Below are 26,396 nucleotides of genomic sequence, written 5' to 3'. Positions count from 1 at the left end.
ATTGAACCCATAACCCAGGGATGTGTCCTGATTGGAGTTGAACTGTAACCTCCTGGTTCATGGGTCAGTGCTCAACCACAGAGCCATACCAACCAGGCCCAGGGTTTTAAGTCAGTGGGGCTAAGGTAGGTCCTGAGAATTTGCATTTCTAACAAGTTCCCAGATAATGTTGATGCTGCTGGTCCAGGGACCTTACTTTGAGAATCACTGATCTAATCCAACACCATTTCACAAAGACTCTGAGTCTCTGAGAACTGAGGTGAGTTAGCCAGAGGCACAGCTAGAACCCAGGCTCCTGACTTCTGTCGCAGTATTCTCACCACCCGGCAGTAGTTTTTTATATCCTACACTTCCCTGCCTTCCATGTAAAAGTGGGGAATGTTTCTGAGTTCAACCTTAAAATATAATTTTGCCGTGTTCCCTTTTCTCTCTTTGTAGGATATCATTAGCTCTGAGTTTATCCATAAGCTTGAATCTCTGCTGCAAAGAGCATATCGTCTCCAAGAGGAGTTTGAAGCAACGCTGGGGGCATCAGATCCTAATTCTCTTGCTAATGATTTTGGTAAGATGGATATTTTACGTGGTTTTTACTAAATGTGTGGTTTTATTTCTTATATTCTTGTAATCATTTAACTATATTAATATGGTTACGTATTCTTTATGAAATAGCAAAGAGCAAAAATGTCCTATCACATTTATTGTTTTTTCTTTCAGTTTTATTTTTCAAGTGAACTTAATGGCTTTAAGATATAAATTCAAGTCTTAGCTGGTGTGGCTCAGTTGGTTGGAGTGTTGTTCCATGCTCTGGAAGGTCTCAGGTTCAATTGCCAGTCAGGTTGTGTATGGGAGGCAACAGGTTGATGTATCTCTCACCTCCATTTATTAGGTAGGATAATAAACCCCTTTTAACACAGTGGGATCAGGTCTAAACGGGCAGTTTAACATCCCTCGAAGGGTCCCAGATTGGAGAGGGTGCAGGCTGGGCTGAGGGACACCCCCCCCCCCCCCACACACACACACCCCATGTACGAATTTCATGCATTGGGCATCTAGTAAATAATAAAAGATGCTCCTGTAACCTCATCACTCAGGAAATTCCAAGGATTTTAGGAGTTCTGTGTCAGGAACCTGATACATATATATATATTACATATTATATCACAACATCACATTGAAAGTGGACAGGGTCAGAGTCAGAGATCTGAGACATGACACTTTCAAGTTACCTTAGGTCCCAAGAATCATTATTAAAAATTAAAAAAAATTTTTTTATTACAGTTGACAACAATATTATATTAGCTTTACCAAGAATTACTAAGACACTTTGTTGTTCATGCAGGTATAAATTCAACTGATTCTACTTTTCACATTTTTTTGTCTTGATTGTAAAGATATCTTAGGATACTTCATGATATATCGTACTAAAATATATGTGTATTTATCTACTTAGTAATTTAGGAAAATGTAAAAAACTTTTTAAAAAAGAGTTTTAATATAAATTGACATTTTATTTGGAAATATTGCCAATGCTGAGCATTTCTGTAGGTAAGATATTTGCCCTAAGTATTCATAGATGGTTTTATACTCCTTGCAAATCATCTTAGTTTTGGAAGGCACACGAGTTAGGTCTTATTGACAAAGTTAGAACCTCAGCAAAACTTATTTCACTGATTTGTAATTCAAAATATAAACAGTATAGCCTGGCCGGCATGGCTCAGTGGTTGAGAATCAACCTAGGAACCAGGAGGTCATGGTTCAACTCCTGGTCAGAGCATATGCCTGATTTCAGGCTTGATGCCCAGTGTGGGGTGTGCAGGAGGCAGTCGATTGATAATTCTCTCATCATTGATGTTTCTGTCTCTGTCTCCCTCTCCCTTCCTCTCTAAAATCAATAAAAATATATCTTAGCCCTAGCTGGTTTGGTTCAATGGATAGAGCATTAGCCTGTGGCCTATGACAGGCACTGACCACCGGGTGGCAGACGCTCAACACAGCAGCTGCCCTTAGGCCCCAGACCAGCTAAGGCAGGCTTGAACAAGTCAACCCCAGTCACCCAGCTGGTCACCCTGCAGAGGAAGGCAACTGGTGGTGGGGGTGGGCCCAGCGGGTGCGGCTCCAGGCTGGCCAAGGCAGGTGCTGAGAACCCCCTGATTGACCCTCTGATCATTCCGCAGATCAGCCCTGATTGCCAGTCAGGCCTAGGGACCCCACCCATGCACGAATTTTGTGCAAGGGGCCTCTAGTATTTCAATAAAGCTATTACAAAAGAAAACAAAACAAAATTAAAAAGTAATGTTTTCTAACAGGAAAAAGAAAGCTGTTAAAAATAGTTTTGCCCAAGCTGGTTTATCTCAGTGGATATAGCGTCAGCCTGCAGAATGAAGTGTCCCGGATTCAATTCCCATTCAGGGCATATGCCTAGGTTTTGGGCTCGATCCTCAGTAGGGGCCAGGCAGGAGGCAGCCAATCAATGATTCTCTCTCATCATTGATGTTTCTATCTTTCTCCCTCTCCTTTCCTCTCCGAAATCAATAAAAAAAGAAACATAGAATATGATTCTGTTAATCTACTTTCAAGTAAGCATATTTTTTGTGAATTTGAAACAGTGAAAAATAGCACTTAATGCTAAAAATTTTAAATAATGCTAATCCCAAAAATAATTTTTTTTAAAAAAGATCAAGAAACACTTTGTTTCAAAGCTGGTAGGCCTGGTGAATTAAAAACCATGTTTATTCTAGGTGGTACCACTTTAACTGGTAACCAGAAGTACTGAGCATTCTTTGTCACTATCCTGTGAACCATTCTGTTGTGTACTAGTACGTGCATGGGAACTTCTGCACATGGTCTTGGTGATTATTTTGCTATTATTTTTACTCCTAATGTTAAATTAAGAATCTCTGGCATCTTGGCTCTAAAATCACAACCATTCTAAAGCACTCCTAACCAAGCTGTCATTTGTGTTAAATTAGGAAATATTTTTGATATTTTGGAAGTAAGTGAAAATGATACCTTACTACAAAAACTTTATGTTTATAAAGCATTCTTAAAGTTGAAACCGGTTTGGCTCAGTGGATAGAGCGTCAGCCTGTGGACTGAAAGGTCCCAGGTTCGATTTCGGTCAGGGGCATGTACCTTGGCTGTGGGCACATCCCCAGGTGTACAAGAGGCAGCTGATCGATGATTCTCTCTCATTGATGTTTCTAACTCTCTATCCCTCTCTCTCCCACTCTATAAAAAATCAATAAAAAAAAATATATATATATTTTAAAAAGCATTCTTAAAAACAGATTTTATTATAATAATTTCTTATGCTTTAAAGCTATCCTTGAAAAAGAAATACAGTACTATACTTGTAATGTATTATAACCTGTCTTTACATTTATTTCTGTAGGAAAAAGCTTTGAAATAAGCAGGGTTTGAATTGTATTGTAAGACATAAATCCCTTGCAAAAAATGTAACCACCCTGTATTTACTAATTATCTTTCTCATGTTCTATACAGGTATTCCCTTAACCATTCTGAATTAGTGAATAATTATTATTGGATATATTTCTATATTTGGTCTTACATACCAAAAGTTTACTCTTGGCTTAAACAATAGGTATTCTATTTATCTTATCATAAAGTGAAAGGAAGATTTGAATTATTTTTCTTATGAGACTTTAGTGTTAAATGGGAGGTGTTGAAATCACTAGAGGTCAGCACATTTTATCTACATATTTGATGCCTGTGACTCATAACTGCCATTCTGTCTGCTCTAAGCCTTGGAAGTTAAATTTAGGTCACCACTCTTTTCCTGGCATGTTTTTTATACACCTGCTACTGTAACTCAGAGTGAGACAGAGAATGGAGGTTATGCACACAGACTTGATCTAGCGTTGGTGTGAATTTCCATTAGTGTGCAAGTTCTTCTAGCTAACAGCATCTAGAAGTGTTACGTTTAATTGTAGTTTCTGTTTTTCAGTGAATTGTTAAATTGCAGTTGTTAATTTATAATTTTGTTATTGTAGTTTTTGAAGGCTCAACCAAAAAAATTCCATTATGATTTCAGTTATAAACAATATGCTCAGTGGTTAAAGAATGTATGGCATTAGAATTAAACAAACATAGGTTGAAATTCTGTCTCTATCACTCTTATTAGCTATGAAACCTAAGCAAGCCTTGACCTCTCTTAGACTTGGCTTCTTTTGCTATAAGATGCAGCAGTATATTAGGATCAACTTTATAGAATTATGAAGGTTAAATGAGATAATGTGTGTCATATTTTAGTATTGGCACATAGTAAACACTTGTTCTCTATTTATATTGCAGTTATATTCTAGAATTTCTATAAGGCCTGTTCTAAGATTATTTTTAAATTGCATGATTATAAGTAGATGGATATCACATGTTCATAATTTATTTTATAGTGATATTACTCAATTATATTCTCTAGACAACATTCATTTTTCTGGGAATTTATTGATTTTTCTCATAGTATAGTAGTAACAAATTTGCATTTCCTGAAACAAGGTATTTAAGCCATGTTTAAAATTATTTATTCAAGAAAGTAAATTGGATACATGTTATAAATCCACTTTTTCTCTGTTAGAAAAGAAAACCACCATCTGAAGGACTGATACTTTGCAAAAGTATATATCCTAAATGTAGCTAAAACTATTATCTTTCCTTAATTCCTAACCTTGCCATATGGAGAGAAGGGGAAAAATGATAATGGGTATACTCCTTGCCAGCACATCCAATTATTTAGCAGATTATGTTGATTCTGCCTCCATAATATAGCTCTCATTCATTCTCTTTCCTCTGCAGCCTCAATATGTTTTGCTTGGATTGAATAAGCTCCTAAATGGGTTCCTGCCTCCAGTCACTCCCCACTGGTACATCCATACCTGGTTTTGGAGTTACCTTTTTGGTACAGAGCTCTCATCTTATCGCTACAGGTTCTTAAACCACTTTTCTGACCTATTTGTTATACTTTTTCCATGTAACCCAGCCATTTGAATAGGTCTTTTCCAGAAGTAAAATTCTCTAAGATTTTAGTTATATAACCAACTTCAGGTTTTTAGTAAATTTTTCTTGTTTTTCTTTTTTACATTCTTTTGCTGTTTCATTGCGCAATTCAGCATGCTTTGAAACATTTTTTTCGGATAGAACACGCTCTCTTTGAAGTTACTTCCTCTGTGTACCCTTTGATTTTCAAGCCAGAGGAAAGCGCTCATACATTTCTCTGTCCCATAATAATGCTATTTTTGGTTTTATGGGTATCATTTAAAGATTCATCAGTCATTCTGGGTTCTGAATAAATTGAGAATACAAAAAGACCCATATATTGATTATAAAATAGTATTAACTTCATTTTGAATCTTATTTATTTTTTATTTTTTGCTAATGTCTGTGTTAGACAATGTGTTAAGGCTTGCTACACTTTCTCCCTTGCCCTAAAAGAAATTGTTTGGAGAAGTGGAGAGAATGCGGAGCAAATTCTTAGTGCACTTACCTGGCTAGCTACATTAGGATTTCCTGCCTGCTTTATAAGCCCAGCTAGCATTTGTCCAGCTCAGGAGAGGGAGGTCCAGCACAACAGTGATAGACCTTTTTCTAGAAGACAAGAAAGGGAGAGAAAGAGATGCTGTGCACACCAAGAACCATGTAGTGAACCCTGCTATAGGTATGGAATTGATGGGTTATCAGTTATGCTCTAGCTTTAGCAGAGAGCACCAAACCTCTCTCTAAAGTATTTGTACCAATTTAAACTTCTACCAGCGGTGTCTGAGAGTTCCTTCTCATATCTTCATTTTGTTTAACATCTCTCTGGTTGTACCAAGATTTTTTATTTTTAATATATGTTTTATTGATTTTCCACAGAGAGGAAGGGAGAGGGATAGAGAGCTAGAAATGTCGATGAGAGAGAAACATCGACCAGCTGCCTCCTGCACACCCCCTACCGGGGATGTGCCCGCAACCAATGTACAATGCCCTTGACCGGAATCGAACCCTGGGACCTTTCAGTCCGCAGACTGACGCTTTATCCATTGAGCCAAATCGGTTTCAGCTGTACTAAGATTTTTAATTTTAATGTTGCCACATTTATCAATCTTTCCTGTATGGTTTGTGCTTTTTGTATATTGCTTAGAAGGTATAAAGAGAATTCTTTTGTATTTTCTTTAGAAAGTTTTGCTTTTCATATTCAGATTTTTGATCTTCCAGGAGCTGTTTTTTTGTGTTTTTTTTTAATGTATATTATGATGACTAATTTTTTAAAAAAACATTTAGATAACTGGTTGCCTCTGCTCTACTCATTGAATAATATATCTTAGTCTCATTGATTTGAAATGCCCTGGTCATATGCCAGGTTGTCTTATATGTGTATCTTTAGTCTGTTTGTTCCTGCATTGGCTTCACAGTGTCTTAATTACTGTCACTTTATATAGTTTTATGAGTCTTGACACCTGGCAGGGTGAGTCCATTCACTGTGTTCCTTTTAAAGAATTGCCTTGGCTCTTCTTTGCCCTTGCTTTTCCATGTGAAGTTTAGGACAGTTTGCCAAGTGTCATGACTATCCCTCTTGGGATTTTGATTATTACATTGCATTTATAGGTCAGCTTGTGGGAGAATTTAGATGAATGTTTCTATCCATGATTATGGTGTTGTTCTTCATTTACTTAAATCTGTTATGTCTTTCGTAATTTTAAATAATTTTCTCCATGGAAGTCTTATGTATTTTTATTCCTGGGTCCCTTATAGTTTTGTTAACATGGTATCATTTTAAAATTTACATTTTGTAATTTTTGTTGCTGCTATCTAAAATGTTGAGATTTGCATTTAAATATTATCAGCAACCCTTCTGATTGCCTATTAGTTATGCCACTAGTAATTTATCTTAGGTTCTTTTGGAATTTTTATCTAGACCACATATTTGTGGATGATAACATGTTTATTGTTTATTTCTTTTCTAACCCTTATGCTTCCTCACCAGCACCTCCACCCCCACTGACACTGTGTACTTTACCTGTGATAAGTAAGGGCTAAAACCCTGTCTGTAGGTTACTTCTGCTCTGGCCAGTTACAACTTACTTTTTTTTTTTTTTTTTTTATATTTTATTGATTTTTTACAGAGAGGTGGAGAGAGGGATAGAGAGCTAGAAACGTCGATGAGAAAGAAACATCGACCAGTTGCCTCTTGCACACCCCCTACTGGGGATGTGCCCGCAACCAATGTACATGCCCTTGACCGGAATCGAACCTGGGACCTTTCAGTCCACAGACCGACTCTCTACCACTGAGCCAAACCGGTTTCGGCGTAACTTACTCTTTTGAAGCACTTAGAAAGCAATATAGGATGGTATATACCTCTTAAAACTCAGTGCTCAAGCTCCTTCCACAAAGTAGATCCTTCTTTTAATGTTTCCTTCCCACCTCCATTCTTTCCTGTGCTTCCTACCTGAAGTGCCTGCAGCCTGTTTAAGGAGCCTAAGAACTTAAAAGTAACATCTGTTTTGGGACATGAGGTTAACCTTTGGTTATCTACTGCTGTTTTTTGCTGAAATATATGAATATCTATGACTTCTTATAATTCACATGGAGATTCGTATATCATAGGTATCAGGCAAAAAGAAGAAAGGTACAGTACTGTTTTCTGCATCATTACATTATTTTTCATTTTAAGTAAATAATTTTGTGTATTTTGAAAAGTGGCGATGAATAGGAGATTCACAAATGTTTGTTTTTGCATTTTAATTCAGTAAACATGTATGGTATATATGTAATTTTTTACATATCAAGTATTGCACAATAGAAGTACATTTATCTTTCCTATTAAATAGAAATTTGTGTTATCTGAGTTATGTTGGTAAAAATTAGACTCTAGTTAGTTATAAACACTAGTGAGAGATAGGTAGAAAATGGATTAAAACCTAACACGAAGGAATGATTTATACTCTAGAAGAATTCTGTTATCATTATATCATGTAGGGTATGCATTATTACATGGTTTGATAGTTTACTTCAATATTAGTACATTCAGAAATTAAGATTATCCTTTACTCTTTTGATTAGGCTATGAGGGCAGGACGAAATTGCTTAATTTAATACCAGTGTAAAAACGAACCTGATTAACAACAAAAGAAGCTTGCTCACAGTTTCATTGGGGACATTATTTAGTTGCTATGGTTTATATGAATAAAGTTCAGGCTTATTAATCTGCACTCTCATTAGATTTCTTCTAAAATTAATTGGGCTTCATTGTTTATATGCTTATATTTTCTATAAAGAGAGTAGTATGTATTTGCAGCAGCAGTATTAGCAAGAAATTCTTTAAGGCATAACTTTAATAAATGTTGTTTTTTTGGCTGAAGCAAAGGACTCTGAAATTCTTTCATACTGATGTGTATGAACAAATTTAGCCCTTAAAAACAAACCAGGAATTTTCATAGCTTAACAACATTGCTTTGCATATTTCAGATATGGTTTTAGGCCTCTTTATGGCATTTTTTTTTTTTTAACAGACTGAACTCACAGACTCTTGGGTCTGGATTACTTAGCAAACATTTGATTGCCTAGTATATATCAAACATGGCATAAGACACTGGAGACAAGGGTGGAAAATATTTCATCCTTGCTTTTAGGCAATACACTATTTGGAGATAGTAAATAAATATATAGCTCAGTAGATTTAATGTTATAATAATGTGTTTAGAAAGTACTATGGAAACACCAAGGAAAAGCGTATGATTATTCATGGGGCTCCAGGAAGGCTTCACAGGTGTGACACTTGAAGAAAAAAGGTCCACCAGGAAGATGATGGAGAAAAAGCCATTCCAAGCAGAGAGAACCACATGATGGTATATAACAGCCTGTTTAGGGAACTATCAGTTATTCTGATATCAAATGAAATGGGATCCTCTTTCCCACTGGGTGCTGCTGGGGTGGACATATTATGATACCCCCAAAAAAGAATTTTATAGACTTGAATGGGAGAATTAGTGATTTTTCTTTGCATGAAATTAAATCCCTGCATTTCTAAAGTCCCATTTCCCTTAGTTCAGTCACAGAAGACACATAGCTGGGTTTCAGGAGAGCTAGAAGCAAAGGCAGGGTCCAGAGTTTCCCTTCCATGTTGGAGACAGGTCCAGTACAGCATCAGGCTAGTTACAGTCCATTTGTCCATTGTGTTTGGGGTCCACATGGCTGTGGGTCACACGGGACAATGTCAGGAAGCCAAGTGTGAGCCATGAGCCAAGTGTGCCAAGAGGAACCTAGAGAGTCAAGAACATAAGAGAACAGGCTTCTTTGTTTAGGGGTTAAGTACTGTACCCCAAATTTTGTGGACTTGCAGTGGCCATGCCCATTCTGCCCAACCTATCCCAGGTGTGATTGACAGGCAGATATCTTCCCTGTCATCCCAGCTTTACTGGGCATGTGTGTATCTCCCCTTTATGCAGTTCCCTTCCCCCAGTGTTATGCGGGAATGTGCCTGTGCCTGGCTTTCCCTCTGCTCCTTTCCTGTTATTAACAACTAGCTAATTACAACGGTATCAGTTTTACATGGCTTGGGAACATAATATATGTAGATGTAGGAAAGAAATGGGAAAGAAATCTAGAAAGATGGGCAGGAGCTAAATCATGACGGTCCTTGTTTTGTACCTTTAGACAAAAGGGAGCTACCGAGAACTATAAGAAGTCATAATCAAATTTATGTGTTTGCAGGAGATTGTGGAAGTGTTGACTGGTGCAGTTTAAATATTTTACCCATATTTTACTCCTGCTTTTTTATGCGGAGAATTTCATTGAGATAGTGAGACATCTTCTGAGGGAAGATCAGAGATTTTTCCAGCCTAGTACTTCACCAATTCTCTGGCAGAGAATAGGAAAAGCTGTAAAGGAGGCCCTCCTGACTGCGGGAGAGACGTTATTCTTTTTTGGTAAGCAGCCAGGTAGAACATTTATTAATATTGGAAGAGCTTGGCAGCCAGAGCAAATACCTCAACTATCATCTTGAGTCAGTTGTCAGACAGCCCCGAGTTGACGCTCTCAGACCTTGTCCTTTTCCTTTTGTGCACAATCACCGTGGTTAGAGAATGAACTCCCCGAGGGTTTATTTTTAGGGAGTGACATGAATTATAGGCTTAACTTGTATACTCAGACCTCTAAATATACACAGGGCAAATTGTAGAACCTACGAGAAACTTGGCCTGGTAAATTTCCCTTTTTTTTTTTTTTTTTAATACATTTTATTGACTTTTTACAGAGAGGAAGGGAGCGAGATAGAGAGCTAGAAATGTCGATGAGAGAGAAACATCGACCAGCTGCCTCTTGCACACCCCCTACCGGGGATGTGCCCGCAACCAAGGTACGTGCCCTTGCCCGGAATCGAACCCGGGACCTTTCAGTCCGCAGACCAACGCTCTACCACTGAGCCAAACTGGTTTTGGCCTGGTAAATTTCCTTTTATGCACTAACGCATATAATCTTAATTTCAAAGTACTTAATGATACTACAAAGTGAAGTCTAACTGGCATTACATGCAAGTCAAAATAGGTGCAGGGATGAGAGCAGTCTGAAAATTGCCAGGGTGTCAGGAATAAGATAAAAGCCTGCTGCTTGCCTTTGCCTCTTTTGTATTTAAGTTACATTTTACCAACTTGGATTTCTAAGTCTAGGACCTTCACTCACCCATACAAGGCCTTTGTGTGTGATTTAGAAAAAAGCCCAGGATATGGGCTGGATATCTGATGCCACGTATCACAGTGGTCAGGGGCCTCTGTGTAGTGTACCGAGTGACCCACTGTTCCGACTATAACTGCAGACTTAACCTTGATTATTTTTTGGTACATTTTAGGTTATCCGTCACTTCTTTCTTCTTCTAAAAAAAAAAAAAAAAATAGAAAATGCTATTGGTCTTTTTTCTTTCCTTTTGTTACTCATTTGCATTGGCAGCTGTATTTCCCAATTAGGAATCATAGTTGTTTTGTTGGCCAATTGTGGCATATAGGAAGTTGTGATAAAATATGGAAAGTTGCCCTAGCCGTTGCTCAGTGGTTAGAGTGTTGGCCCAAGGACTGAAGGGTCTTGGGTTCGATTCTTGGTCACGGGCAAGATCCTTGGTTGCATGTTTGATACCTGGCCCTGGCCAGAGTGAATCGGGGAGGCAACCAATCAGTGTGTCTCACTCGCATCAATGTTTCTCTCTCTCTCTCTCTGTAAAAATCAATAGGAAAAATATCCTAGGTGAGGATTAAAAAAATTATAACTTATGGAAGGCTCCTTTTGGGTAGTGTCATAGTAGCTGGCTGTTTTTGTATATGTATTATTTCACATGGGCAAAACTGTGTAAGTCATAACACATCAAGAACTGACAACTTCTTTCTTTTATTTCTTTGTTAGTCCTTTCAATGTCAAGGTACATCGAGAGGAGAATCAAGAAAATAGATCTTAGCTTTTTCATCTGAAATTGTGTTGTTTTTTATTTTTATGTTCAACTTTTTCTCTCTCTCAAACTTTACTATAGCATTTTAAAACAAATGGGAATAAAAAGTAAGCACAACAGGGGTGGACAGATAGTCAGACAAGGCACATAAAGAGCAGCAGTAGTTTCCTAGATTTGTTAATTAATTTAACATTATAGCAGACTGTTTGGAAATTGCTTATCTTCTTGGCAGCGGGAACTTTTCCATTTTTAACAAGACCATAGAAAAGACAAGATTCCAAATCAGATTTAAATTGCTAAAAATCATCTGGAGAATAGCTGCTGACATAGAAGTCAGACGATATTGAGACATTTGGCAGGCTTCCTCCGCTTGCTGGCGTTACAAAACCCACAGTGAACAGCCTCGATTTTAAAAGAGGAGTGGCATCCTCGGAATCTCCGCTAGAATCTGCTGAGGTTAAAATAGACCTGATGCCTTCTAAGCGACAGAAAATAGAATGTGCCTAGTGATGGCCAAAGCGGGGCATGCAGAAAGCCCACTTGCACTGGTTTAAAGGAACAGGACTAGGCCTGAAGCACCAGGGCTCAAGGGTCTTCTAGGGTTTTTGTTGTGTTTTGTTGTGGGTTTTTGTGTGTGTGTGTGTGTGTGTGTGTGTGTGTGTGTGTGTTTGACTTTCAGGCAAATTCTGCTTTGGAAAAAACTTAAGTAATATGTGAATTAGGAGATTGTGAAAGGAGGAGGAAGGCTTGATTCCAGTCAGATTTTTGGCCTAAAATATATAACTGTTTAGTTAAAAGTAAACATGCTTTCAATGTTCTTCCAAAGAAAAACATAGTTTATGTCTAGGATGAATGTTTTAAAGGTTCTGTGTATTGGACACAGGTAAGTGTTTTAAAAATTTTTTAGATTTACGATTTTAAATGTTTAGGGGAAAAAAAGAGCTACCTTGCCAAGTGTCAGCGTGGTAACTCATGGCACGTTTTTCATATTTAATCACCCAATTATGTGAAAAGCTCTTTTTAGGCAATTGAATGTTAATGATGAGTCATTAAGGGACTAATGGTGCATATTTTAGGTTTGGAAGATGGTGTCATAAGTTTAATTAATTTAGATCTGGCTATTAGAAACAGAAGAATTTTAACAGGGCTCTGAAAACAAGTTAAAGTCATGCAGCAGGCAAAATGAGCCAGAGGAAATATCGTACATGAGAGGCTTTTTAAATTAGGGATTTCCATGTCTTGGGGATGGTCAGTTTATAATAAGTTTTCTTTTTTTGTTTATATGAACAAATATTTAAGTGTTTACAATGTGTTCCATACTTGATTGAGAACTGAAGGAACCATCAGGAAAAACAAAAATTAAAGAAAAAGAAAATAAAGAGAAAATTCGAAAAAGTACATCCACTTAAGTTGTGTGAGTCCATCAGGACAGACAGGTTGTATATTCAGGCAATAGTTAAATAAAAATTCAGATAGAATATTAAATGGTACATACTTACCTTTTGCCTAAGACTATGAATAGCTAACACGTATTGAATACTTATTTTACATATATTAACTTGTTTAATCCTCACACAACTCTGTGAGGTAGATTGCTCCCTCCCCACCCTCCCCATTTTATAAACGGGAACACTGAGGAACAGAGGAGATAAGAAACTTACCCAAGGTTACACAGCTAATAAAGAGCAGTCAGAATCTGAATCTAACCTGAATCAACCCATGATTGAACACTTTGGCTGTATTGCCTCACATGGAATAAAACAGCTAATTTTTGGAGGATACTTACTGAGGATAGTACTTAAGCTGCAAATTATAAAGCAGTATGTGTTCTTGGGTAGCATGGGGTGAAGGATCAGTAGAAGAGAAATTTGTATGTTGGAAAAGATGCAGGAAGAACCAAAAGCTTGAGTAAAGAATGCAAATGGCAATGAGACTACTAGTGAAAAACTATTTAGCACTTACTGTGTAGCAAGGACTGTGCCTACACATGTCTCCCATTTAATCCTGTGACAACTCAGTGAAATCAATATTGCTATCCTCAGTTTACCCAGATAGAAAACAACAAAGCTAGGATCGGAATCCAAATGCTTGCTGGCTGACTCCAAAGCCCAAACTTTTAACCATTGCATTTATCTGTGGTAAGTGGGGGTGTAATAAATTTACTCAGATAAAGCTAAGAAGTCTTTCAGTAATTAATAGAAAACAAAATTGTATAGGTAGGTTGGACTGAGATTATGGAAAGCTTTGAAAACCAGATAAGGAGCCACTGAAGATTTTGATTAGGAAATGACCTTTATTGTTCTAGTTATTATAAGACATTCTTGTATATAATTAGGCTAGTCTATTTAGCAGTTACCTATATTAAATGAAATAAATAGTTTGTGAAAACATTTAGCAGGAAGTCTAGGGAACATAGTAGTCACTCAAAAAATATGAGTTGAATCTAAATCCTCTAAGGAATTTGTAAATTCTTTGCACTGAAGATAAGATTTGAGAAAGGAATGCTCTAATAGTGCTGAATATTAGAAATGCAACTTTAAATTTCTAGTAGTTACGTGAAATAGTAAAACGAAAGTAGTGAAATTAATTTTAATAACATATTTATAACATTTTCTTAAGCTTAGTGTTTATTAATAAGAGATTTTATATCTTTTGGTACAAAGATTTCAAAATCTATTGTGTATTTTACACTTATAGCACATCTCAATTCTGTCAGCCACATTTTATGTGCTTGATAGACGCATGTAGCTAGCAGCTACCATATTGGACACCATAATTCCATAGTTTCATAGAATGGAATCTGGTGTCAGATGACTTGGTTTTGAATCCTGCCATTCCATTTCTTAACTGTATTCATATAAGTAACCAGTTACTTATAACCTTTCTGTACCTTAGGTTCTTTAATATATAAAATGGAAAAAAATATATATCACCTACTTCAACGGATTATTGTGAGAATTATGAAACAATATATGTAAAGCATATAACTTGGTTTCTGGCAAGTGATAAATGCAAAATAAGTGTTGATTAATCTCCTCACACTTTTATTATTGTTAAATAGCAAGCGTCTCTTATTTTCCACATCTTTCTTCTGCAAATGATTGATTATCCTCGCCCAAACATTTAAAATTCTAAACCAATCACTAAATAGCAAAGAAAGATTGATGAGCTAGGAGAAAAAAGGTTGTGAGTGAAATATGTGTGGCGCTAGCTTCCACCATTAATAGGGTGCAGGTAATATTTTCAATTTGCTGTTGTACTTAACAGACTCATCAGATCTTTTCACTTTGAACCTAGCATCATTATAGATGCTCCCTCTACCAGGGAATACTATCATGTCTAATAGTAATTTGCAGCTTTACTATCAACATTGAAATACAGAAAGTATTTATTTGTCTTTTCTGTTTTCAGCCATTTGGGGTCAAAATGTATAGATTTATTGTTTTCTTTCCTTCTAAACCCTAGAGGAAAGTGCACAAAATGAAAAAAAACACAGTGATTTATAACATCCTCGTGTAATTATCATATAGGTAAAAAAATAAAACATTGTCAAATTCTCAAAAAGTCCCCTTGTTTACCTCCTCCCCCATCAATATTTCTTCCAAATTAACCATTGGTATTTTGCTAATGCTGATTACTTCCTGGCTTTTAAAATAATCTTGTCAACTAAGTGTGTAGTCTGTTTAGTTTTGCCTGTTTTTGAATTTAAAAAAAAAAAATCCTCACCCAAGGATATGTTTTTATTAATTTTTTTTTTGAGAGAGAGAGAGGAAAAAACATTGATGTAAGAGAGAAACAATGATGGGTTCCCTCCTGTAGGCACCTGGACTTGGAATTGAACCTGCAACCTTGGTATGTGCCCTGACTGGGATTTGAACCCACAGCCCTTGGGTGCATGAGACAACACTCTAACCAACTGAGTTATACTGTCCTGGGCTGTTTTTGAATTTTAATGTGAATGAAATGCCTGTAATTCTTCACTCAACGTGTTGTGAGATTCATCCATATTCTTGCATTTAGCAGCAATTCATTCACTTTTATTGTATGGTATTTCATTGTATGAATGTAGCTCAGTTTGTGTGTTCTATGGTATATGGACATTGGTTTGTTTTTGTTTTGTTTTTTTCCATTTTGGAGCTGTTATAAATGTTGTTATGAACATTCTTATGCACATAAGCATGCATTTCTATAAAACACACCAAGGATAGAATTGCTAGGTCATAGAGAAAGCAGTCCTGAACTTTAATAGATAATGCCAAAATTTCAACATGGTTCTTCCAATTGACATTTCACCAGTAGTGTGTGAGAATTTCCATTGCTATACATCCTTAACAAAAAAAAATTTTCAAGTTCAATAATTCTGGTAGTTGTGTAATGATATCTAATTGTGACTTTAACATTTTTTTCTGCTCAGATAAATTTGGTAGGAAAATATTTCTGAAATATTAACTATGATGAAGCCTATGGTTTCCAGTTTTCTGTGCTTTCTGGGTCTTTCAGTACTACAATCAAGGGTTGATACTTTTTAGAAAGAGTAATATAAAAAAATTTTAAATTATATTTTTCAATTACAGTTTATATGCAATATTATTTTGTATTAGTTTCAAAAGGTATTTTACATTTTAACTGGATGCATGAAAGCAGTTAGTTTGAGATACTGTCCAATATTCTTTCTTTATACTTTTTATTGGCTTGTGCGAAAAACAGCTGTATTATTTCTAGTCATAATTACTGCTTTAAGCTGCCATTCCAAGAATCATAATAAGTACTGAATTGAGAGGTATGGTTTGTGGTTTACAAAGTTGGATTTAATGAGTAAATCTTTCCAGTTCCTCTGAGCCATTTTTTTTTTTTGTTAGATTAAAAAAAAAAAAAAAGTACAATCATTATAACTGATCTGGATGACATTGAGTGGCTGGTTTCTGTTGAGTGAAGTAAAACAGACTTTTAACAGCTTGTGGGTAATGTCTGAAAGGTAAAGTGACATGAGATAAATGTTTGTGTTTCATTCTGAAAATAGCAAAAGGCATATGGAACCAAGATTTAACTTAATTGACTAGTAATATAATCCTGCTTTAAAAGTGCTTTGGGAAAAAAAAATTGTACTGTGATTTCTTTTTGCACAATTAATACTAACAATGGAAAAATAATTAAGAAGATAAAGATTTGCCGAAGCCGGTTTGGCTCAGCGGTAGAGCATCAGACTGTGGACTGAAGGGTCCCAGGTTCGATTCCGGTCAGGGGCATGTACATTGGTTGCGGGCACATCCCCGGTGGGGGGGGTGCAAGAGGCAGCTGGTCGATGTTTCTCTCTCATTGATCTTTCTAGCTCTCTATCTCTCTCTCCCTTCCTCTCTGTAAAAAATCAATAAAATATATTAAAAAAAAATAAGAAGATAAAGATTTGAAAGTTGTAAATGCCAATTCAGTTTTATAAATAATTGATCTGTTTGTTCGTGCATTTTAAAAATTCTTATGCACTAAAAGAGAATAATTGAAAACTTTCTGGATAAAATTGTGTTTCTAAAAATACCAAATTTAGTCCTGGATTCTGTGGCTCAGTTGGTTGAGCATCGTCACATGCAATGAGAAGTCACTGGTTCGATTCCCGGTCATGGCACGTGTCTGGTTTGCAGGCTCAGTCCCCAGTAGGGGATGTGCAGGAAGCAGCCCATCAATGTTTCTTTCTCTCTCTCCCTCTCCTTTCCTCTCTCTTTCTATTGTAAAAAATCAATAAAAGACAATCACAAAATAAAACTACCAAATTTGATGGAAAATTTAAATTTCTAGTAGAATATGTATACTTAAAAATAGAATGGTTTAACCTCAGATTTTGGTTCATTATATAGTCATTTAATAGTAGGATTTTAAGCAGACAAGTTAGATATTTTAAAAGGATTGATGTAAACTTCATTTGAAAACAATTATAATTTAAAGTTAGAAGATAAATGGTTAAAATGTTAAGTATGGTCTCACCAAATGTAGAGTAGTGTTAACATAAAAACATTCAAACCTGGAAGGAGTTTTTGTGAGTTTACTTGAGCCAAACTATCAACATTTGCCAGGAAGCAGAATCTCCACGGATTGGGCTGATGCTTTGGAGAATGGCCGTTTTTCACCTTGTTTTATGCATTACAACCAAAGGAGGAGGCATAGGTGTGTTACTTGAAATCCACTTGGTGACAGAGTAGAGAGGCAGGGGAAAGCAAAGGGAGGAAACCTCTGGGATTGGATAACTAGTAAAATGATAGACACATACTTCTTGCTTTTAGTAAAGTTTAATCTCAGACCATCCTTTGTGGTTACTTTAGGTCTTTGAATTTGCAAGATTGCCATGTAGGCCTTCCCTGAGCTTGTCAGGTTAGCATGTGGCCCCTTTCATCCACAGTAGCAGAGAAATATGCTATGTGCATGGTTATTTTTGATACTTAATAGGAATCAACCTTGTGCCAATTAAGGTTTATTTGCTTTTTCTGATTGGCTTAGAACATGGAATATAAATTGATTGCAAAACTTTTTAGTTTAAACTGAATTCATGGTTTGGATTTCTAAAAACTTTACATTTCCTGTGTATAATCACAAAATGTCTGTGTTTTCTGGTAGTTGGGTAAAGGTAATGAATTTTATTTTAGGAAAAATGATTGAATACAAATTTGGATAAATGAAAGCCAAAGAGAGTTCTGGTTTCTTTTTAAAGAAGATAAAGTTTCTGACAAAATTAACAGGTTGAGAATAAAAATAGAAAAATCTACATGTACTTTGTTTTCTTTTTCATACTTGTGATAAATTTTGAAGCATATCATTTATTTGCTAGTCTTGTCACATCTGTAAGGAAGTACAATATTCTTTTAAAATTTAATGTTAACAGATTCCTGATGATAGTATGTGAAGATGTTGGCATCCACATTCCGAGTGTTCTGTATTGCTAATAGGTAGCCTATCAAGACATTGACTATTTGGAAATATATTTAAACTTTTCAGCCCTTTAAAATCATTGACCCTCAGGTAAGCACAGTAAGTGTGAGGGATCTAGATCTATCTCATCATTTTTGGCCTTTTAGTGTTTTCAAGGGGCCTTAAAGAGCAAGAGAACTCAGAGATATCTTTTAGGAATTGTTATAATTAATCAGCTTATCACAACTGATAAGACAGGCAACATTTTATGTTAATATTCTTTTAATTTGAATGAACCTACTTCTAACTTGCTGTGTTTCAAACTGTCTTTAATATATGCTGATTATACCATGTAGATTATCCAACTTCAGTTCTTATATACCATCTTAATTTATTATATATTAAAAAAGTTTTAATCCACAGTTAAGTTTAATTCCTTGTTAAAGCTAAAAGGTCAACTTTATAGCGTTTTGTTCTCTGCTTTGTAGTGTTCCAGAATCAGTTAAACAGTGAATCAACTTTGAGAGTCTTCAGATTATGTTCCATTGATTTGTATTGTTTTCCTTTTCAAACTTTAAAAAAAATATTGGTCATGTTTTTTGTTTGTTTGTTTTATTATTGATTTCAGAGAAGGGAGAGGAGGAGAGAGAGAAACATCAATGATGAGAGCGAATCACTGACCAGCTGCCTCACTACTGGTTACTTAGCCTGAAATCCAGGCATGTGCCCCGACCAGGAATCGAACTGTGACCTCCTAGTTCAGTGGTCGACAAACTCAGTAGTCAACAGAGCCAAATATCAACAGTGCAATGATTGAAATTTCTTTTGACAGCCAAAATTTTAAAACTTAAACTATATATATAGGTAGGTACATTGTTATTAACTTAATTAGGGTACTCCTAAGCTGGCCTTTGCCAAAAACTCAAGGGACCAAAAAGCAGCATGTGGCTCGTGAGCCGCAGTTTGCTGACCACTGTCCTAGTTCATGGGTTGACACTCAACCACTGAGCCACACTGGTTGGGCTGTATTATTTTCCTTTTAGACCCCAATAGTCTATCAAAAGAAAAACTGGAGTAAATAAAGAAAAGAAAAACCAACTGTGGGGTATAAAATATGGTAGTGACAAGGAATATGTTTCTAAACCTTTCATCTTTTACTTTTAAGATAAAGATACAGATATTACTGTGAGGGGGAATGTGGACGACTATGGCCTTCGAGACACCTTGAGCGTTGCTTCAACCGATTCCTTTGCTTCAGCAGCAGAGGTAGGTCATGTGTGTTCCTAATGAGGATTCACGTTCTTGGTCAGCTGGAGAGTACAGTTTGCCATTGTGCTGTAATTTAGTTCAGTAGCCACTTATTTAGCACGTGGTAGATACCAGGATACAAAGATGAAAATAGCTCGAGTGAAAGTTCTCTCAGGAGCTCACAATCTCTGTACAGAGGTGGACATGTAAACGCATCCTTTGAATAGGCACTTTTATATACTATGGATTATGGAAAGCCGTTGACCTTATATCAAGATTCTTAAAATAGTTAAGATTTTTTATCTCAGAAATCATACTTCAGAAGTGATTAGATGCAAAGATTTATATATAAAAACATTCACTTTGGCATTTTAATAATAATAAAAAGCTGGAAACAGTCTAATGCTAAATTATGGAACATCCATAATTTTGAAATATTATAATGTCATAAATATGTTCCTAATCATTTTTAATGACATGGGAACATGTATTAAGTGAGAAGGGTAGTATATAAAGAGTATGTGATTTTGAAATAGAAAAGAAAGAAAAACGTGTGTGGTATTTAATTATTTAGGCAGAGAAAAAAGACTAATAAAAGTTCACTAATGTATAAATAATAGTGGTCACTGAATTATAAATTTATAGATAATTTGTTTTCTACTGAGATTTAAATTTTGTACCAAAGAATGCTTACAAAGTGATCATCTTTTTATAATTTTTTTCTACTTAAGACAGGTTTAAAAATCACCAATGGCCAATTTTATCGTAGAATAATTTAATTTTTATGATAGATTTTGGATATTAATGCTGTTTTAAAAATAGAAAACATCTGTAATTGAATTCATGCTGTAGTGTGGAAAGCTTTAGGTATGCTACCCAATACCCTGGGCCCTAAGTCTTGTTTCTGCCTTTTTAAAATTTCTACTGACCATAATTCATCCTCTCAAGATTTTTCTGTGTATGTATATTGTCACTGCAGTTTATTGTATCATCTCTTGAATTATTTACATTTTTTCTTATATTTTTTTGCCTGTAAGTTTGCAATAGACAAAATATACCTACTGGTTTTATGGAAAAGCTGTTTCCTTTTCCTTTGCTATTTGATATAGACAGGCTTATGTTTCTGTTCTTTTTAAAATGTTTTTTTCCATCTTTATTGAGATATAATTGACATATAACATTGTGTAAGTTTAAAGTGTACAGTGTGGTCCTGACTGGTTTGGCTCAGTAGATAGAGCTTTGACCTGCAGACTGAAAGTTCCCAGGTTCGATTCCAGTCAAGGGCATGTACCTTGGTTGCAGGCACATCCCCAGTAGGAGGTGTGCAGGAGACTGCTGATTGAGTTTCTCTCTCATTGATGTTTTTTTCTTCCTTCCTTCCTTCCTTCCTTCCTTCCTTCCTTCCTTCCTTCCTTCCTTCCTTCCTTCCTTCCTCCCTCCCTCCCTCCCTCCCTCCCTCCCCCCCCCCCCCCCTCCCCCCCTCCCTCTCTCTCTCTCTCTCTCCCTCTCTCCCTCCCCCCCCCTTTCTTTTTTTTTTTTTTTTTAATGTATTTTATTGATTTTACACAGAGAGGAATTAAGAGGGATAGAGAGTTAGAAACGTCGATGAGAGAGAAACATTGACCAGCTGCCTCCTGCACACCCCCCACTGGGGATGTGCCCACAACCACGGTACGTGCCCCTAACCGGAATCGAACCTGGGACCTTTCAGTCCGCAGACCGACGATCTATCTATCCACTGAGCTAAACCGGTTTCGGCTCATTGATGTTTCTGATTCTTTATCCCTTTCCCTTCCTCTCTGTAAAAAAATCAATAAAAATATATTTAAAAAAAATGAAAATATAAAAGATAAAGTGTATAGTGTGATGATTTAATACACATATATTGTGAAATAATTACCACAGTGAGGTTGGTTAACACCTTCATCACCTCACATAATTACCTTTTTGTGTGTGTGTGTGTGTGTGTGTGTGTGTGTGTGTGTGTGTGTTGGGAACATGTAAGATCTATCTACTCTCTTAGCAACTTTTAAGTAAATAATATAGTATTATTATCTACTAGAGGCCTGGTGCATGAAATTCATTCACTAGTAGGATCCCTAGGCCTGGCTGGTGATCGGGGCCAATCTGTAGGCCCCTGCTGCACCTGCCTTGGCTGGCCTAGCCCATCTGCTTGCCGGCCTTAGCTTCCACAGCCGGTTGCCTTCCTCAATGGGGCAACTGGCAAGGCGATGTGGGGGCCCCTGCTTATACCTTGGCTAGCTTGGGGCCTCCGGGCTGGAGGCAGCTCCCGTGTTGAGCGTCTGACCCATGGTGGTCGGTGCGCTTCACAACAACTGGTCGTTCTGCTGGTTGTTCCACCATTCAGTTGATTTGCATATTAGGCTTTTATTATATAGGATAGTTGCCATACTGTACATTAGATTCCCAGAACTTATCTCCTCACCAGAGGTTTACACCCTTTGACCAATATCTCCCCATTTTCCCCACCTCTGAGCCCCTTGCAACCACCATTCTACTTTCTGTTTCTACAGGACTGGCCTTTTTTGTTGTTGTTTGTTTTGTTTTTGGCCCTTTTGCATTTCACATGTAAGTGATTCCGTACATGTGATATGTCTTTCTTGTCTGATTTATTTCACTTAGCATAATGTTTTCAAGTTTCACCCATATTGTTGCAAATGGCAGGATTTTCTTCTTTCTCATGGATGAATATTTCATTGTATATATACTATATATTGCATCTTCTTTATTCATCCATTGATGGACACTTAAGTTGTTTCCATATCTTGGTTATTTTTTAAAATGTTGCAATGTACATAGGATAGTACAGATTTTTTAATATAGTGACTTTATTTCCTTTGGATATATACCCAGAAATGGGACTGCTGGATCACCCAGTAGTTCTATTTTTACTTTTTCAAGGAACCTCCATATTGTTTTCATAGTAGCTATACTAATTTACATTCCCGCCAACAGTGCAGAAGAGTTCCCTTTTCTTCAAATCTTCATCAACACTTGTTATCTCTTGTCTTTTTTATAATGGCCATTCTGACAGGTCTGAGTGGTGTCTCTTTGTGGTTTTGATTTACATCTTCCTGATGATTAGTGATGCTGAGCAACTTTTCATGCACCTATTTGGTCATTTGGTCTTCTCTGGAAAAATGTTTATTTGGATCCTCTGTCTTTTTTAAAAAAAAAAAACACCTCATGGGAGCTTGGCTGGCGTGGCTCAATGGTTGAGCATTGACTTATGAACCAGGATGTTACGGTTTAACCAGATGTCATGGTTCAATTCGTGGTCAGGGCACATGTCGGATTTGTGGGCTCAATCCCCAGTGGGGGCACACAGGAGGCAGCTGATTGATGATCCTCTCTCATTGATGTTTCTATCTTTGTCTCCCTCTCCCTTCCTCTCTTAAATCAATAAAAATATATTCTTAAAAAATAAAAATCCTCATGGGAGCATGTGTTTTTTATGGATTTTAGAGGGAGAGGAAAGAGGAGAGAGAGAGAAACATCAATATGAGAGAAAAACATTGGTCAGTTGCCTCTCATACATACCCCGACTGGGGATTGAACCGCAACCTAGGTATGTGCCTTGACCAGGAATGGAAGCTGTATTCTGTGGGTGTACAGGACGATGCTCCAACCAGTTGAGCCACCTGGCCAGGACCCTCTGTCCATTTTTAAGATTAGATTGAGTTTATTTGTCTTTGCTATTCAGTTGTATGAGATCCTAATATATTAATCCCTTATCAGATAGATGATTTGCAAATATTTTCCTTCATTCTGTAAGTTGCCTTCTCTTTTTGTTGTTTCTTTTGCTGTGCAGAAGCTTTTTACTTTGATACAGTTCACTTGTTTATTTTTGCTTTTGTTGCTTATGCTTTGTGATCATATTCAAACAATTATTGTCAAGGAGTTTTTTGCTATTGTTGTTGTTTTGCCAGTGTCAATGAGCTTTTTTCCCCTCTGTTTTCTTTTAGGAGTTTTTTTGGTTTCAGGTCTTATGTTTAGTTTTTACTCCGTTTTGAGTTAATATTTGTTGAGTGATGTAAGATAGGGATTCATTTTAATTCTTCTGCATGTGGTTCTGCCATTCTGCCACCACAGTGAAGACGTTATTCTTTCCCAGTCAGTACTCTGGCTCCCTTGTCAGATACTGATTGACTCTATTACAAGGGTTTATTTCTGGGCTCTCGATTCTGTTCCATTGGTCTCGGTGTCTATTTTTATGCCAGTAGACCACTGTATGATTACTATAGCTTTGTAATACAGTTTGAAATCAGCAAGTGTGACGTCTCAAGTTTTGTTTTGTCTCAGGATTGCTTTGCCTCTTTGGGGTCTTTTGTGGCTCCATATACATTTTAGGATTGTTTTTTCTGTTTCTGTGAAAAAAATACCATTGGAATTTTGATAGGAATTACAATGAATTTATAGATGGCTTTAGGTAATATGGACATTTTGACAATATTAATTATTCTGATCAATGAATATGTGATATCCTTCCATTTATTTATCTTTTTCAGTTTTTTCATATTAATGGTGTTCAGTGTACAGATTTTTCACCTCCTTACTTACATTTATTACTAAGTATTTTATTTTTTAAAGCTATTATCAATGGGATTGTTTGTTTTTAAAAAATATATATTCTATTGATTTTTTTTTACAGAGAGGAAGGGAGAGATTGTTAGAAACATCGATGAGAGAGAAACACCGATCATCTGCCTCCTGCACACCTCCTACTGGGGATGTACCCACAACCAAATTACATGCCCTTGACCGGAATCAAACCTCTGTTTGATTCTAAATAGAATTAGAAAGTGGTAAACTCAAACCACAGGCTGATGCTCTATCCACTGAGCCAAACCAGTTAGGCAGTTTTCTTAATTTCTCTTTCTGATTATTGTTAGTGTGTAGGAATTCAACTGATTTTTGTATATTGATTTTGTGTCCTGCAACTTTACTGAATTTGTTTATTAGTTCTAATGTTTTTTTGGTGGAATCTTTAGGATTTTCTTTGTGTAAGATCATATCATGTTCTGAGAGTTTTACTTCTTTTTAATTTGAATGCCTTTTTGTTTTTCTTACCTAACACCTCTGCCTGAGACTCCCATTCCTATGCTGAATGGGAGTGGTGAAAGTGAGTGCTCTTGTCTTGTTCCTGTTAGAAGAAAAGCTTTCAACCTTTCACCATTGAGCATGTTAGCTGTGGGCTAGTCACATATGGCTTTTGTTGTATTGAGGTACATTCCTTCCTTTGATGCCTAAAATCTTAAGTTTTTATCATTAAAAGGATGTATTTTGTCAGATGCTTTTTATCTTTATGTTCTGTAGATGCTTAACTCCTTGATGGTTTATAGGGAGAATAATTGCATTTTTCCCCCCAAAGAAGAACAATATGCCTAATTGCTCTAAAGTTCCTTTATAATGTACAACTTAAGAAAATATTTGACAAGTGTTCATTGTACTTTGAATTTGTTGTAAGTCATTTTTTTTCTTTTTAAATCCTATGGAAAACAAGATGCATGAATACCACAAGAAGGACTCAATGTCTGAGAAACTTCCTAGGAATGCTTCTAGGGTATAAATATATGATCTCAGAATGTGATCCAAGATAAATTCTTTACTAAGAAATGTTTGTTAAATTATTTTTAATTGCCACGCCCTTAAATTAGGGAAAACTACTTTAATGAAGAAAGTTAGTAAGAAAATAATATCAGAACTGCTTGGGAAGTGATCATTTGGAATCTTTTTTCAGAATTACCAGAAAGAGTTCTTGCCTCTTTAGATTAAAACAAGTCCTGGCATAGGCTTTTCTCAAAGCCTGGTCAGTCGTTTGTGAAAGTGATTAACAGGATTTTCCTATATAAGCTTTGCCAAACATTGGTCTGGAACTACAGCCGTTTTTCTCTGAAAAGTCTATTTTTAAAATAATAGTTTTATTGAGATATAATTCTAGCACTATAAAACTTACTCTTTTAAAGTATATAATTTAGTGGTTTTTAGTATATTCACAGAGTTGTGCAACTAGTACCACTTTCTAATTCTATAATATTTTCATCACTCTAAAAAGAAACTCTATTAGTAATTACTCCCTTTTCTCATCTAACACTTCCCTTCCCCCCAAGCTCTTGACAACTACCAATCTACTTTCTGTCTCCATGAATTTGCCTATTCTGGACAGTTCATATAAATAGAATTATACAATATGTGATCTTTTGTATTTGACATTGTTTCATTTAGCATGTTTTCATGTTCTGAAAAGTCTTTTCAATGGTAGGATACCATTGAATTAAGTACTCTCCTAACTCTACCATCTGTTAATAGATAGAAACTAATATTACAGAGAGAACAATTTGTAACCTTAGATTTCATTTTTCTTAGAATTACCCCTCCTTAAGGTATATATGTGTTAACACATACATAAATTGTAGGAGGCTCTTTTTTTGAAAGTTGCTCTTTAAAGAGAAAATTTTATTTTTTACTAGAGGCCCAGTGCATGAAATTTTGTATACTGGGGGAGGGTCTCCTCAGTCCGGCCTGTGCCCTCTCAAAGTCCAGGACCCCTTGGGGGATGTCTGCCTGCCGGCTTAGGCCCATTCCGCCGTGGGAATCAGTGGATTCAGTTGCCATCCTATATAATAAAACCTTAATATGCAAATCAACCAAAAGGCAGAACAACTAGTCACTATGATGTGCACTGACCACCAGGGGGCAGATGTTCATTGCAGGAGCTGCCCCCTGTGGTCAGTGTGCTCCCACAGGGCGAGTACCGCTCAGCCAGAAGCCGGGCTTATGGCTGGTGAGCACAGTGGTGGTGGCGGGA

General features: G+C 36.4%; 1 protein-coding gene across 4 annotated transcripts in view; it reads left to right on the top strand.

Annotated features, from left to right (window-relative positions):
- Positions 1-26,396, top strand: part of MIGA1 (mitoguardin 1) — an 80,245-nt gene that overhangs the window by 30,704 nt on the left and 23,145 nt on the right. For all 4 annotated transcript variants that reach the window (XM_036447399.2, XM_036447400.2, XM_045584458.1 and 1 more), the window contains 2 exons: positions 439-562; positions 19,485-19,585. In XM_036447399.2, the coding sequence (XP_036303292.1) occupies positions 439-562; positions 19,485-19,585 (225 nt within the window). The remainder of the gene's footprint in view (positions 1-438; positions 563-19,484; positions 19,586-26,396) is intronic.

Source organism: Pipistrellus kuhlii, unplaced genomic scaffold, assembly GCF_014108245.1.
Source record: "Pipistrellus kuhlii isolate mPipKuh1 unplaced genomic scaffold, mPipKuh1.p scaffold_m20_p_2, whole genome shotgun sequence".
Taxonomy (NCBI): domain Eukaryota; kingdom Metazoa; phylum Chordata; class Mammalia; order Chiroptera; family Vespertilionidae; genus Pipistrellus; species Pipistrellus kuhlii.
This window is presented reverse-complemented; position numbering and strand designations above follow the sequence as displayed.